The sequence below is a fragment of the Lepisma saccharinum genome, chromosome 10 (assembly GCF_977018435.1).
Source record: "Lepisma saccharinum chromosome 10, izLepSacc3.1, whole genome shotgun sequence".
Taxonomy (NCBI): Eukaryota; Metazoa; Arthropoda; class Insecta; order Zygentoma; family Lepismatidae; genus Lepisma; species Lepisma saccharinum.
Window position 1 is genome coordinate 88,807,756 of NC_139238.1, and position 17,011 is coordinate 88,824,766.

Consider the following 17,011-nt stretch of genomic DNA (forward strand, 5'->3'; position numbering starts at 1 on the left):
CCCACTGGGAATGAATTTTTTTTTTGACCCGAGGTAAAAGATCAGTATAGGCAAGTCGGATAGGAAAGGGGGAAGGAACGTCCACAGCTGTTTTGGCATAAAGATCCACTAGGTCACTTGTGTGCACGTTCTTACGGGCTGATGTGCGGAAAGATGCGATTTCCCAACACTTTCGCTTTTGGCACTTAACAACGTTTACCACTTTTAGTCCTCAATTATCGATGAAAGAAAGATGACAGCAGTTGATATTTGTGTAGATCGCCGCCACTACAGGAAACTAAATGCGATTTCTCTTTCAGGACCAATGGATTGCCTGTTGTAATCAAGAAAAGCTGTATCACTTCATTACCTGACATTCTACGCTAAAAGTGATGACTTTGTTTTAATAGCATAACGTAATATAGCATTTATTCAGGTTGAAAATAAGTTTTGTAAAGGGCGTGCTGAAGGGTGTGCGGAATAAAATTCAGGCGTGTGCAAGCATAATGTGAAAGAGAAGATAAAAACAAGCCTATTGAAAAGTTGGAAGTTATAATATATTATATAACTTGGAGTTACAGAGGCTGTGTCCAAAAGGTACAAAGTACATACTTGAAGTACAGTCTTGACGGAAGTGACGTCACCTAGTGCAGTTCGAAAGCGCCAAGCAAACGAATGTACAAGACCAGAGGACGCAGCACACGAGCGGTGCACACTTGCGATCTGTGCTTGCTTTTCATTTGTTAAAAAAATGGACGTCTGAAGTCAATCAGCTGGTAGTTGTAGTTCTTCCATTGTGTGGAAATGTAAGTAAACAAGTTTTTAAAATACTATGTAATTTTATTTATTGGTTTTATTCATATATGCGTGGTTTCTTTCTTCTATAGTGAGAAGGTGTTTAAAAGTGAGAAAACAAATTATTTTCCCGCGATCGTAAACCATGTTGCAGAATGTGTGAAAATTAATTTGAAAGAGCAAATTTCTTTCATATTTCTATAATTAATAACGTGCTGTGTTATATAAACTGCACGCCGAGTCATGTGTGTGTTGTTCACGGAAAACAAGAGTGGCACATACAGTCGATGTTTGATAATTTTAGTTTCGAAGCAACTTTTGTTGCATTCCTCACTTGTGTTGGCGCTGCAGTCGAAGTGCAGTTCGAAAGCTTTCCGCTTCCAGGCTTCAAGACCGCACTGCGAGTATGCTCTCGAAGTATGCTCGCTTCAAGTATGGTCTTGCAGCTTTCGGACACAGCCAGAATATGCCAACCCACCGTTTTGAACGAACATATCAGTAGTCTCACTTTAAAACCCCTGAGTGCCACAAGGTGGAAAGCAGATCTGAGATATCAAGTGCTCAGTGATGTGCGTCTACGTGTAAACAACGATTGTCTACATTCTACGTATGTAAACTATGTAATCTACGTAATCAACAACGTAGACAACATGGCACTCGGCGTTCTCCGTGCACGCGCATCGTTCTAGAAGCAGCAACCAACATCAGCAGGTGGACAAGAGCGTGAAGTTTTCCACTGTCTAGAAATAAATGTTTTAAGTATTTATTTATGTTCAACCAATTCACTACGTATCAGGCGCGGCTCGTGCATTACTTTCCTGGGGGTTCACCGAAGTCATATGACACATATTCAGTTTCCGCAAAAAAAACTTTCTTCGCGGAACAAAGGGATCGGGGTGGGTTAAAAGATTGGTACATAATTTTTTCATATAATGAGGTTTCATAGTAGAGGTGTGCGAATAAATTTAGGACTAAAACTAAGTACAATACATTGTGCCTCTATGAAATAAATTTCGGGTCTCATTAGAAAATCATGGACGTCCTCAGGATTTGTTCTAGGGATGGGAAGCAAGATGTTTTTTTCCAGGGGGGACAAACAAGACACAATTTTCCCTGTAATAGTGTTGTTCTCTCAAAAAACACCCCTTCCGTCCCTGCAACGCCTTTATAATACTTATCATAAATTACTGTGACTGAAATAAAATTATATGTGTGTGTGTGTGTAAATAAATAGTTTTAGGTTGACATTAATTTTCCCGGGGGGTGTGGCCCCTTTTCCCCTTCGGACGTCCATGGCTGCAATTATAAAACGACTAAACACAATGGTCCTACAATTATTAAAGGGAAATGGCAATCAATGGCATGTGCGTACTAGAAACCTGAGATCTCGAGGTAAATGACATGTATTACTGGGGGTTCACTGATCCTGTGCGCTATAGGGCCAACCGCGCTTGCTACGTATTAATTGAACTGCAAAATAAACTTGTCCCGACATACCCCCAAATATATGCAATGTCCGTAGAATGACAAGATATATTTTACTTCTCTATTTCCACCATTTCACACGTGGAAAAATCTGCAGTATAAGAAAAAAATCTTTATAGCCTTCCCTTTTGTCAGTGTAAAAAATAATGTCAGTTTTCATTATAGCTGTCATTTGTTTTTCTTCCTGTAGTCCCTTTTCCCCTCGTTAATGAAAATTCGATAACTTTCATTAGATCGGATGGTCTTAAGTTAGTTATAGACCCAAGTTATCGACATGTTTGAAGAAAAAAATACTTTCTCTTTCATAGAGCACTGGGATTTCTTTCTTCCCTGTTCTTTTCATTATCTACAGTAGACTACGTATGTAAACTATAAGCCAATGCAATCTTCGTGTAGATTACGCGTAGACAACGCGTGTAGACGTAAACGTATAGTCTACGGCACATCACTGATGGTCCGCTCCTTCAAATAATTGGCGACAATAAAACTGTTCGAATGGTCGCGCATGAGGCTCAGTGTATTGCAAACCAGTTGTGTGGCTTTACATTCCTTATCTCGCTAGTTATCTGGTATGACTTTTTACTCTACGCAATGTAATGAGCAAATGTCTTCAAAACATTAATCTACGTTGTGTTAGATTTCTTGCAAATATATCAGAGCTTTGAAAAAAGCAGTTGTGATGGGAAATTTCAAAGTTTCTTCGACGCCACTTGCCAGCCTGACAGGGCCTCCCTCCCTCCACTTGTGGAGGCGTTGGAGGGCGGCGACCTGTGAGTCTAGGTTGATGAAAAAGAATTGGCATCGAATTTAGATATAGATAATTCAAAGATAGGAAACACTATACAGGGCCGAAATCGAAAAAAGAAGCAATTTCAGTATGATGGAACTCTTTAAGATCCACAAGAACGGGAAAAAGTTGATTTTTCTGACCAGGTTCTAGACGATTATTTTAGCTCTAAGAGAAAGATTTGAGCAGCTTAAACATCATAGTGAACTTTTTTATTTCTTTTATAATATTAGTAAGCTTGAAGATAAGCCATCTGATCTTTTGTCTGAAAAGTATACAAAACTTGCCGGAGTGTTAACACATGAAGCCTACTGAATTAAAATATGAACTAAAAGTGCTTTCGGCTAGAATAAAACAATTACACCAAAGCAGACCTTAAAACTGATAAAGGATCATGATTTTGCACCTAGTGTGAGTGTAGCACTTCGAATTTACTAACTTTGTTGGTAACCGTAGCAAGTGGCGAACGAAGTTGTTTTTTTTTTTTTAAAAAAAATTAAGGCTAATAAACCTAACTGAAACACGCTTGTTTCTATTTTATGCATTATAGCATTATACGAAATATTACATTTGCATTACATGCAAAGATAAAGGTAAAGTTACCCTTGCGTTGAGTTGAGTTGGTGTTTTAAGTCTATTTTATGCACAGTAAGGCTAATCGGGACTGGACCTACTGTTTAAAGTGGGATCCGAACCACTTGTGCCTCCACCGGGTATCGAACCCTGGATCCCTTGATTACAAAGTTACCCTTGCATATAGCACCATGTCTTGAAGGCGCATTTAAGGGATGTGGGTAGGGCCACACACATTCTCGATTTCGGCCATTTCGGAGGTGACGTGATCAGCACCACTCTCCGGACACCTTTATTCCCCACGGTTGCCCCCAGGTACCTATTAATTTGAGGCTGGGTGACCCCCGGAGCAACTTATGCAGGGAACAACGCAGAAAGAAATTCAGACCTTAGATCACCCATGCGGGAGATTCGGTAACATTACATGTAATTCTCTTAAATATCCAATCATACGTTGTATATCAAATGCCTACAACGGCAAACATATGAAGTCAAGCGTTCATTTCTTTCATAATATTTGTTACATTTAAGATACGTTTAAGAGAGAGAGAGAGCGCGAGAGTTTTCATAAAATATAATAATATGTAATATAACATTAGTATCGCATTTTTTAAAGTTTTGCTGTGGCAAAACATCCTTTTGTGTTTAATAGTATTGCAATAGCGTAGCAGGTCTCATTATTTATTTTATAGTTTGATGTTTTGCTTAGGAATATATTGATTTTCAATTTCCCATTGCTGCGTAATGACGAGGTGGAGGCAGACATTCGAAAGGAGCGGCATCTACCGCCACCGTCCAGGGCGGCAAGGCAAAGTGACTAGCGCCGGCCCTGCTCATAATGGAAGCACGACTCACACCAGTAACAGCAGCATGACTACGTGTGCGGACTCAACTTAACTGCAGCCAACACAGCTGTTGATGTCGCTTCATCTGTGACTACCTTAGGCCTACCTGATTTGGGCCTGTTTGCAACAGATCCAGTCCCAGTATCACTGAACTTAGCGATCAGTTTCCGCATAGTGCTGTCAACAATGGGAGCTCATTCTGGATGGCACTGATTGAACTCATCGGCGATGACTTTCGAGCTTCTTTCCCCACACTTCAGGATGATTAACACGCGTTCTGCTTGTGTGAGCTCCATTTCTTAGTGCACCTGCAAAACCGTTGAAAACACTTCTTTAACACCCTGTAGCATCATGAACATGAATAAAGTTTTGCAAAAATGAATGCTACCATCGTGTTTGTGAGCTTTTTCCACTGTAATGTCATGTGTCACATGCCTAGATTCCCATTTATAAAAGTGATCTCGATCCAAGATGGCGGCTTTCAAGATGGCAACTATATTTCAAAAGCGGTTCGGTAGGTTTTCCCCCATCCCCAAACTACATGTAGACATAAAATTTCAATAACCGCATGCATTTCGGTTTTATTCGGCCAATTTCGCACTTTTGTTGTCTCTGAAATGTGCCGCGCTCCTTTTCCTGCAAACATTTGTGTTCATACATTTAAGATAAAAGTGTTTAGAAGCAAGAGTCTGAAGTATCTATACTATGTATATCCGTGACAAAAATATTGAGCCCTCTGTTTACGTGCTTGTAAAGTTGTTCTCTGTGGGAGGAAAGAAGTCAAATATATATCATTGGAATGCCAGAAGTGTCTGCTTTTAGACAAAAGCAAGATAAATTGATTCTAGCGCTGTCTGTTCTCTATTCAAACAAAAATGTTCATAAAAGTGTAATTTTTTTTTTTTGCACGTCGAATTCAATTGTGTGTAGCTTCTTGTAAACCAGTCGTAATAATATGATATTTCTTGTGATTGAAGCTTGTTTATGTGGAAATATCTCAGCCATATATAATGTTGCTATCATTTGTGGAACAGCCACAATTAATGTTTAATAACAGTGTTGCAATCTTGATAACGGTTAGCCCAATGGCGATGCAAAGGATATCTAAATGATGAGCATGGAATAAAAATCAAATTTCCATGCCTTATCTTTTCATATTCTGCGAATTGAAAACGGCAGACAGAATTGTTTTTCTTGGCAACCGGCTCGCGCGTTTTCCTTCTCGTTGCTACGACGAAGTGCACTTCGTTGCCACACGTCGTCGGCAGCCCTTTAAACTCTGCGTTCAGCCAGCAGCTTTGACACGGAAAGTAAGCCGAAAGTTTTGGTTACAAAGCGATTTGTTGTGCACAGGGAAGCATTGTTCAGATACTGTAATTGACGAATGCAAATTATCTTTTATAATTTTTATTCGAAATAATAATTATTAATTACTATTATTATTATTATGTAAATGGGGAGACTCGATCCACCGAACGAGTGAATACCAGCACAACTATTTTCCATTATTTCTTTTGCATGTTATGCAGTTACTAACTGCCAGTTAGTATCTGAAAAGCATTTTGATATTAAATGTTGCACGTTTGATTCAAGAAATGGCTTTAGGGGTATTTTTTTTTTTCATAAAGCTTGTTGTGTGACCTCTCACCTACAACTGTAATTATTAGAATTTTGAAAAATGTGAAACTATTTGTTCTTTGGATGAAATGGTAGAATAAAACCATAAAATATATAACCTTGTTCCTGTATTTTTCACTCAATGTTTTCCATCCAATGCATTTTTACTTTGATTATTCTGTTGGAATACTAACTAAATGAACTTTATTTCTGTTCTTAACAATAAGAGTAACAAACTTTCGGCTTTCTTGTATCTTTTAATAAACTATGTCAATTCCAAGTGGGGTCGACCGAACCGTTCCCCTTCCCGACGCCCAGCCCATGGGAACTCAGAATGCGGAATGAATGAAAATAGCGATGGACAATTTGCCTTCTACTATTATTCATCTTTGCCTTTGGCTGTACATGTTGTTTGTTCTGCGTTTTATGTCGTGTACGCCAGTGTATAAGTTCAAACGAAACCGTATTCAATGTGATCATAGCCTTGTAAATTTATTGGCAATTTGTTATAAAAATTTTGAACTTCGCTCCATCTCGGGCAGTCTTTGGTGGCGCACAGTTGTTCAAGAACCCACCAGATGTCACTAAGGTAAAGCCTTGACGTCACTGCATGTCCTTTGTGTGAAGAGACTGGGGAAGAAACAACGTTTGGAGAAGAGCTCTCTAAAAAATCTGTTCTGCTTAGTAATAATATGAGTAATGTACCCAACGAAAATGGCACAGGTCTAGAGCAGCAGGTATGTACTTATTTTGTAGATACTATGGTTCGTCTTAATGCTGTAAATGAGCAAATTGTGCATCGAAGTACGAAAAGGATACTGACCTACTCGGAAACCATTGTGTGATATTGATTACCTACTTTTTATACAGGTATATTTATTTTGTACGAAAAGCTACTGCTGTTAATTAGATATATTGTATTTTTTGTGCTATTCTGATTTTCGAGGGTGCCTTGTATGGTGATTTAATATGGCAATATAATGGTAGGCCAAATTGATGAAATCAGCAAACCTAAAATGGCGGCCATTGCTGACATTTGGAATAGGAAGTGATGGTTGAAGTGAGCGTGCTACATACGTGGTTAATTACAAGTCCAAAATTAACAATAAAACATGTATTCGGTGTGAAATGTGTTCTACAATTAGAAATTGTCTTTGTAGCACCGCGAGAAAATAAATTGAGCTTGTGCTTTTATAAGTCTTTCGACACATTGCATCACTGCTGCACAACAGCAATGCTGAGAAATTCTGTTTGCGGTTCTTTTTATGTTGTGTGATGTTACACCTTAGCATACGCTATGAGATTTTGATAAGATTAATAGAAGCAAATTTTGTACCAACGGTAGAAAAAATTAGGAACTTCTTCGAAACTCGTATAGGCCTACCTACAAGATTTTACAGACAAGCGTTTGATCAGCTGACAAACTTACTTGAGCTGTGATTAGAATTTTCTTCGTGATTAGAATTTTCTTCACTCTAAATTTGAAGATTCCACTCGATGTATAATTCCTAAATGTCGACATATGAGTTTTCAGCCTGAAAGAGAACAGTTAAGTTTGTTTAGGAAATGGCTGATACGGATTCCCTATTTGAGTTTAGTATTCTGAAATTCTTTTACCAACCTGAGGAATGTTAGACTTACGTGAATGTGTAGAATCTTGAAAATCTATTTGAGTTTAGTATTCTAAAATTGTCTTACCAACCTGAGGAATATTAGACTAATGTGAATGTGTAGAATCTTGAAAATATTCAGACTGGTTCAGTAGTGTGTAAAAATGAAATTATTACCACTTGCCTTATTGTGGTGTTTATCTTCATTCAATGTTTCAACCAAATAAACATTGGAAGGGATTGGTGACTAACTGCACACCCTTGACAATTTCTGCATTTTTCCTCTACAATTTTTTATATTTTACAAAGCATGAAATTTATTTCACGAATCAGACACCACAACTAAGCAAAATTTTTACCCCTGAAATGTTCCCAGCAAGTATGACTTAAGATAACCGGACCCCTCTCAGATTTTCTTCATATTTTGCATACTTACTAATTGAGGCTGCCTAATCACGAATCTGAAGTTAAAATTTGTTGGAAACTTCTAGAATTTGCAAAATAATTGCGAACCATCGACGCTAGCCCCACAAACCATTGATGTGTGGTTAGGTTAGACAAACATAGTTAAAATTTGGTGTCGTGGTAGTATCAGGAATATATAATTTCCTTGTGAAACAAAAAAAAATCTCAAAAATCAACTGTTTCCATTCCGAAAACTAACGCCTTATTTTCGCTTATTTAGCAATTTCTAGACTTTTCCGACAACTTTTAACTTCAGATTCGTGATTAGGAGGCCACAATTAGTAAGTATGCCTAATATGAAGAAAATCTGAGGGGGGCGGGGGTCCGGTCATCTTAAGTCGTTCCTCCCAGCATACATCCGGGTCCTCGTATCCGTGTTCTACGTGCACAAAAACGTACAAATTAACATAAAATTAGCAATATCATTATATCACACCACATTTATTGGCAAAGAAATGAACCACATGTGCAAGATAAATCATTGTAATTAAATTACAAATAAAAATAAAATTTACAAAGTACTTATCCCTGAGGTGTGACCAAGAAACATCTATTTTTTTAAAAGCACACATTATATGCACGAAAAATGTGCACATTTGAAAAATATTAAATGCACAAGGGAGGGTGGGTGTTGCATGTGGTCATGTATCTGTTGCAAATTAGCCACATTGATGTGATGTTAGCAACACAGTTGTGACCAGTTATCTTCCTGCTAAGTTTGGTAACATGCTCACGAGGATGAATGTGTCAAGATTGTTCTTGCCATAATAAATAATGGTTACTTTTTATACACAACTCTAAAAAAATGTAACCAATAACTTGCATGCAGAGTTGGGATCAATGCCATGGCATTCATTTTAAACGTTACCATGTAAAATCACAAATTACTCTTCCAATGCATCTATACAAGTTTAACAGTGACAAAAATGTTCGTTATGAATGCCAAACTTTATAAACAGTGCAAAATTTTCTACTGTACAGAGGGTCACCAGTATCACATTGGAATCTCTTCACTTCAAATGATAAAAAAATTTGTCCCAGCTTTATCCTTTCTATTCCTCCATGGCCGTGTGGTCTTAAGGCACCTTGCTTTGGATGGTGGTTGCAGGATGGCATGGGTTCAGTCTCTGGGAATTTTCAGCCTGTGTATAGGGCTGGTGGCAACTCACCATTGTGAGTAAATTGGGGAGCTGTGAGTGAGTAGCGTAATCGGGTCTCGAAAATCTATAATGGCTGGTGGTTCGACGTGCTGACTTCGTCACCCCATTACCTGTTGGAGAACTCGACACCTCAAGGTAGGATTGTGGAGGTAGGCTGGCAGTGGGGAGATAGGTCAAAGCCCTTTGTAACGTTCTGTTTGCCATGACTATTAAATGGACAAGTAAGCTACCAAACATAAATTTAGGTAGGTCCAGGATCTCAAAACTTCAGCAATAGCAACAGAAACTCACAAAACCGCTGGTTGGAGGCTTTAACCATGCGGTTCACGGTACCTCAGGATTTAACAAGAAAATAGTGGGAAATCTTGTGCAGGGCCCAAGTGTCACCCACCCCTTTCTTCAATTTACGGTGACCTTCACAAACAAATGCAACGCTGCTCGTACAAGCACGTCAAAGATCAGTTAACGTTTCACTGCCTGAAAAAGATATGTTTAAATCAAGTAAACTTTCCAACTTGCGTAAAATGCAACAACAAGAAGTATGCACATACATACGCAGAAAGTGCGTAATTTACATCTATCACAAAATGCTCTAACTTATTACTCGTAACTTACAGTTGGGAGGGGAGTTTATTCCAAAGGACAAATGAGGTACACATATATCTTCATTAATACTTTAACAATTTTATTCAGTTAGATGTTTTTAACACATCTTAATATTTATGCATTTTTTTTTGGTGTGTAACAATTTATAACGGACTAGTTGAAACAACGTGTGCTTAGACAAATCGTGGTGTATGCTTAATTTAACCAGTGCCACATCATTATTAAAAAAAAATTATTAACAAGAAAGCCTTCGCAATTTATCCTATCCAAGGTTCATTTAGGACCATGTGAAACTTCAAGATTGGTGTAAATACACGCATATATTAATGTTTCAAGATGCGTCAACATGCCATTTAATCTATCTTTTATGTAAGAATAGTAATAATAATATTTGATAAAATGTCAAGTTTTTTTGGCCAGCAAAATTTACAACAATAATAATAATACGTATGTCCCCTGGTCAATTTTACGACAACCTGAGATTCCTTTTAGAATCTTTAAGCTTGTTCATTCTTACAATAACATTCTTCACATGCTTCTGATATCTTTTACGTTAATTTCTTAATCTTTATCAAGACAAAATCTTGCTCGTGCAAGGAAGGAATTCGTGGGTGTGTTAACAGGCGAGGCTATTCTTGTATCACAACTTCGCGATTTCCGCGTTGGGATAAGTACAGTTGCGTCAAATTATCATTCTATATTTATAACTTTTTAGAGCACTAAATGACGACAAGAACTTAACGGGATTCTCAATTTGTTTTCTTTGATTCGTTCTCAGATGCAGTGTAATTACGTGGACAAAATCAGTACTTGCATTTTCCTTTCTTACGTGGCACTAATGCATGCCAAAGTACAAAGGAAAGTTACACGCGAAGGTTTGCTATATTCTTCCTAATCACGATTTATTGGTAAATTAAAGTACATAGGTTTGAAAACTACCGTTCATTTGTAACCGACACTAACAACAAGTTCAATATCGTACCTTATAATGCGGAGATTAGTAGAATTCTGGTGACACACAGTTACTTCCTCGTCCAAAAATGGAAAAACTGTGTATAGTCATGCAATCTGTCCTTCAAGAATACGAATTCCTGCGAGCTGGTATTTGTATCTTTGGTTGGTGAAATGATTAACTTGTTCCTTTTTATCCTTGCTCGATGTACAGTCAAAAACACTGGTCAAAACTTCATGTTCCTTTTAACTTACAAGACAAAAAGCAGTTTATGTATGTTCAAAAATGAATGGTATTGTGAGTGCCGAAAAAGGAAACTCCTTCGCAATCACCACATGCTTGCAAGCAACAGAGTGGAACGATTATAACCTGCGGTACCGCTCACTAATGCTAGGGACGTACTGTTGCATGTTGAATAGATGAGTCGAGACTGTCTGTCTGTTGCTGCTGGCATTTCGAGGAAACGTCTTGCACAGCATCACATGCCAGGTGGCGTGATTAATCCACGGAAAAGGTAGCGAAGTATGAACTGCCTTCTAGTGTGAATCCACATAACTAATCAATAAACTTTGCGAATGTAGAGCGGACAGCCCATATCAACATGTAGATGTTGAGATTGTAGCATTTTATATTATAAATTAGAATAATAAACACAAAGTTAATAGAAAATGCTACACCTTCAAGGGCAGTTTGCCATGGATTATTACTTTTCCTTTCCAACTTTAACATTTTAACCTTTTAATTAATATAAGTCTTTCTGAAGTTTCCGCTGCTTCTTGTACATTGTTACTATTTCATTTTACAAATTATTTACACTGTGATTTGTTACCTTAATGATATATTTAATTGAACTAAATTTTGTTTTTAACCTTTAGCAGGCATAGCATTGCACAAGTGTATTCCCATTGAAGTGGGCATCTTTTCAAGCTCTAGTTTTTCAAATTTTGCCCCAAAGTAGAAAAATAATCTTTGCTCAAAAACTAATTACTGTAGAGAAATGAAGTCTGTTTTATTTTCTTTCTTAGAGACAGGGCTTTTAGCATAGGTAAATTTATCCATTCTGCCTCCCAATAATTAGTGTTAAAGGAAGAAGAAAATTGCATTTTTCTAAAAATGCCATAAAGATGCAGAGGTTGGGGAGTTATAGCTTTATCTCCAATTTATCCTATTGTAATAAAAGGGAAGTAAAGGACATTTTCAAATGGCGCTTGTTAATAATAGTAACAATGGATATATTGTTTTGTAATTAGAGTATGTAATACCTTTAGAGGTATACTAAGAAACAAAAAAGACACAAGTATAGTTTTCAAGAAATGGCATCCTAATGCTCCCACATGAGTGGGGCAAATTTTGAACATCGTACCTCTGCCCCCTTGGACCCTTACTTCTTGAACATTGCTTAATATGTTGCTTTTTACTCATTCTTACATTCAAATTTTAAGTTTTTTTAAAAAAGGTGCGAAATTAATGACTGATTCTGTTCCCTTCGTTAGCTCTGCCGACGCTAGTGACATCAACGAGAGATTTTAAGAAACTATTTGCTAGAAAGGATTCCTACGTGCCTTCTGTTTCAATTTTTGAAACTAGATGGCAGGGTGTATGCTACGGGCAGTGGCACCAACCATAACACAATTCTTGTTCCTAGTTAAATGGAACGTTTTTAGAACAGGAAAGCATTCGCAGAAGGTCTCCAGAAAGTGTCATCATTAACAATGTGTCTTTTCCATTCCCATGCAACAAAGTGTGTCGCGAGTTTTGAGTTTGAATTCACTTTATGCACAGATAGTCTAATCACAGTTTTATGTGTGACAATTCTTAATGAATTGTGGGATGTTTTACGAAAATTTTGCTAGCTGGGGGATATCAGTCCCCCGCATCTCCCCTCACTTCGAGCAATGACCCCATCTAAGAAATGTACACTTCGTACTTCCAACGCGTATCGAACCCCTTCACTACATTATACCAATACGCAATTGGGGAGGTGCATCATTCCAATCGTTGGCATTTGCTGATTGTACATAATATAAAGCTTATATACAGGGTTCCCACACACCTGGAAAACCTGGATATCTCAGGGAATTTGAAAAAAATACAAATCTCAGGGAAAATTTTGTAATTGATTAATGGTTCCCAATGAAGCAAAACTGAGGGATTATAATATGCTCCTGTCTGTGGATAATCCAAGCTGTTGTAGCATTTCTCTTTCAGCAAGGAACTCATATCTATTTGTTTGTCTGTTTCTTGTTTTTAAATGTGATTCCAGGGCTGGTGACAAAGTGTATACCCTCTTAAATTTTGCGCTTTTTAAAATTTAATTAACCGATTTCGATCTTTTACATGACGTAAAATATATTTCAAAATGTGGAAAACGCATAATAAAGATAACCTGATGTCTAAAGTTAACCAATGTTCATCTGATTTCCCTTATTATGGAGTAGTTTTAAGTTTCTTATTCCTTCTTTTTTTACAAAATAGTAAAAAAATTGAGTGTCCTGTTTAGGGAAATATTTATTTTCTGCCATCTTTTGTGTACAATATTGTTGATTGTGTATTTACTGCATTTAGAACAGAATTTTAAATATTTACTTACTAGTGCCATATACGAATTATGTTTTGTTCATAAATACTTGTTCATATTTTAAGTTTTTGATCATGTTCAACTATTGTTATAGTCATGACATGTGAATTTTTACAAGCCTCAAAAGCTCACATATGTGTAAAATGGAATTACTTGTAGGACCAGCAGATCTACATTAATATCATGTAGTGAAGTAGTTTTCTCAACAGATATGCCAGAATGATATATTTGACAATGGTCCAAACCCCTAAACCTATGTTCCCATTTCTTCATGACTCCCTAGAAAGTGTTGTTAGAGATGTAATGGGGAGATTCATAAAAAGTGACATCTTGAACAATGCAAAAACTAGTTTTAAATTAATACAAATTGATGTCAGGAATTCTGACAACTTGATTCCTTTGACAAAGATTGATATTGGAATTGGTGCCAAAGCTGCTTTGGAAGCTAAAGAGGTGAATGAAAAGGAGAAGCTTACGTTTTTTACTAGCTGCAGAATTTAACCAACAACAGGAGAAGATTGTGGAACGTAGTCCCCTTAAGTTCAGGTTGGTGAGAGCTGCTAGTTGTTTAGTTCCGAAGCAAATGACTCAGTTTCCAAAGCGATGTGCTCAGCGCATGGAAGACCTGATACAGGAACTTCGCGGGAGAAAGAGAATGAACGCTGTAACTGGTGATAAAGTAATTTGCCAGTTTAAAGGAATTGAAAGAGAAGTTTTGTAACTTTTCAATAAAAACTGATGACTTCTCTGAGTTATGGAGCACTGTTAAGTTGGTTTTGATTTTATCACATGACAATGCATATGTGGAAAGTGGGTTTTCTGTAAATAAGCAGGTTTTAATAGAAAACTTGAAACAAGAGTCTGTTGTGGCTATTCGGCAAGTTTATGATGCAGTGAAAGTGGTAGGAGGAGTGTCAAATGTAGAAGTAAGCAAAGATATGTTCCAGAGTGTTACAGGTGCACATATTAGATACGAAGAAGCATTACAGAAGTTAAGAAAGAAATGTGATCAAAAAGAAAAGGAAAGAAATGAAACGTAAAGCAAGTGAGATCTGTGCTTTACAAGCCAAACAACAAAAGATGCAAGAAGAAGCAAAGGCTATTGCAGAACCATTAAAAAAGCTTGAAGTTTCTGAGAAGTAATGTTTCTTAATTTGCAGTATCCAACATTAAGTACATTTCTTGTTTTATGTTTCAGTCTCAGTAACTTATTATTCCTTTTTAAATTGGTACTAAGAATTGTCACTTCATTTTTATATGTTTTAAAAATTCCAATAATTTCTTTGTCTTAACTATTATTGTATGCATTACAGATTAATCGATATTGTATCCATTTATAAACATCTATGAAAAGTGTGAAAATATTTCAATGTTCTATATCAGATATGTTAGAAATTGTTTCAGAGTTTTTTAAAGTTCTAGAAAACTGGTCGTCTTTGTTCTTAATTACATGCAAAGAAGTGTAATTTTATGGAGAGGAAATGGAGGAGGCCATTGTAAAATTATAGTAGTCTTTTACTGTGCATTCAATACTCTGGAAAAAATATGAGGATTCTGGAAAACTCAGGGAAATCTCAGGGAAAATGGATTTGGAGTTTGTGTGGGAACCCTGTATATATTACGCAGCACTTGGCATGGATATTTATTTTCATAATGCATTTACCATCCAGTGCTCATTTTATTTTCTTTGGTGTGAGTTGGCAACACTCCGTCAATGTGCAGGTTTGAATTTGAAATGACCATCCTGGGCTCGTAAGCTAGTGCAATGAGTGGGGTCTGTTTAATGCACACTTATCGTAATCTACACCTGCAAAATAAGTTTACTCTCTTATGCTTGCATTGTCACAGTAGGTTATTTAAAAGCTGTATAGGAGAAGAACACTTGAATTTGAAATAAATCTGTGTACCTCTGCCATGCCCCACCCCTTCTGCCACCCCCCTTTCTCTGACCTCTGCAGCCTGCCATCTAGCATGAACATTGAAAAACAAGTAGTTCCTTAAAATCTTGGCTAGATGTCACCAGTGACGTCATGTGATGAACGCCGCAGAATTTAACATGTCTCCTTTAGTGGTTTGTCTATGCCGTGCCTGTAGACATCATATGTGGAATGGATGAAAGATTCATTATGATTTATGCAGGGGTGTCATGTACATTGGCCCGGGCCCTCCTGACCCCCCTTCCCAGTATAGTTTAACACATCTTGTAGACCGGTACAGACAAAATGTTAGCAAACAATTGGGAATTTGGAATGTTGCAGCAGAAATGAGTAATACTGTGTCAGATGTGGAGATGAAAAAATAACTTTTTATTCTCATTGTGTCATTACAGCCAGTATATGCAGTTAAATAAACAAAATATTCACCATAGTTTTGCCAACTCATTGAATACACTGAAATGAATTTGTGTTAAAAGTACGGATGGGCTAATAAGTTTTGGTTGACCGATACTCTACCGATCCGATATAAAATTCCAATGGTCTTTGAAAAACTAGTGGATGATTGACGACCTTAATAAATGAGTCTTTCAAGATGACTGCAGTGCAAAAAAAGTTGCATATATAAACATTGAACGGAAACAGGTGAATCCATCCTCTAGTGAGGACTGTTGCCAACATGGTCTTTAGTACATAAAGCTAATATTTATTTTGATCCAGTAGAAGTACATTCACATATTTACCTGCTATCTATATTTACAGTTCGCTGGTCTGGACTTGCAGGACGCCCAACAGAGTAGAAGTGGAGGTGGGCGTTACGTTCCACCACATTTACGTAACAGACCAGAAGGAGGTATGTACATTGACTCTTAAGGATATTTGTAAAAGTGTGTGTAGTAGGAAAACTTCAAAGTGGTTTCCAAGATTTTATAGATTTCTAAAATAACTAATTTTGTCTTCCTTTGAGGAGAAGATTTTGAAGCTGCTATTGATTGTACTACTTGATGAGATCAACATGTGCTTTGGTGATAACAAAAAGTGTTTAATAACTCATTGCATTGAGTATTAATCCAGCATGCAGTGGACATTGTGTTCCCACCATCCATTGTAACTTATCATTTGTTATCAGCGAAATTAATCTAAATAGGTTAACAAGTAATTACATAATGCAAATTTGCCAATATGCAAAAAACAGTCATCATATTCGAGCAGTGAACGAATAATAATTGAAGCAATGAGCAATCATATTTCGGAGGCTCTTACAGTTTGTCTATTATTCTTTATTGATACATCGACTGATGGCTGATGTGAACATTTTTAGTACAAGTTCAGTCCAGAGTTTGGCGATAATTATTTAAAAATATTTGCATCAATGTTTTTGCATTTTTCAAGTACAAGTCCTAATACTGTTGCACATGTGTGCAGTAAGTAGCCCCTAGAAATGTGTACAAATGTGAAATTTGTTTAAAAACGAACTTTTTTTTAAATAGTTTGCTCACAACCTAGCCAATATGTGTGAAATATATGCATGTATGAAGGGTTTTACATATTGGACGACTTTTGTTTCTCCACACATTTTGAAATCTGTAATAATTACTTTCATAATGCAGTTTTTGTCCTGCTTG

General features: G+C 37.0%; 1 protein-coding gene across 4 annotated transcripts in view; it reads left to right on the forward strand.

The window, feature by feature from the left end:
• Nucleotides 1–6,660: 6,660 nt before the first annotated feature.
• bel (ATP-dependent RNA helicase bel) overlaps nucleotides 6,661–17,011 on the forward strand; it is a 65,059-nt gene continuing 54,708 nt past the window's right edge. For all 4 annotated transcript variants that reach the window (XM_083130087.1, XM_083130083.1, XM_083130085.1 and 1 more), the window contains exons 1-2: nucleotides 6,661–6,818; nucleotides 16,149–16,239. In XM_083130087.1, the coding sequence (XP_082986213.1) occupies nucleotides 6,774–6,818; nucleotides 16,149–16,239 (136 nt within the window). In that variant the 5' untranslated portion in view covers nucleotides 6,661–6,773. The remainder of the gene's footprint in view (nucleotides 6,819–16,148; nucleotides 16,240–17,011) is intronic.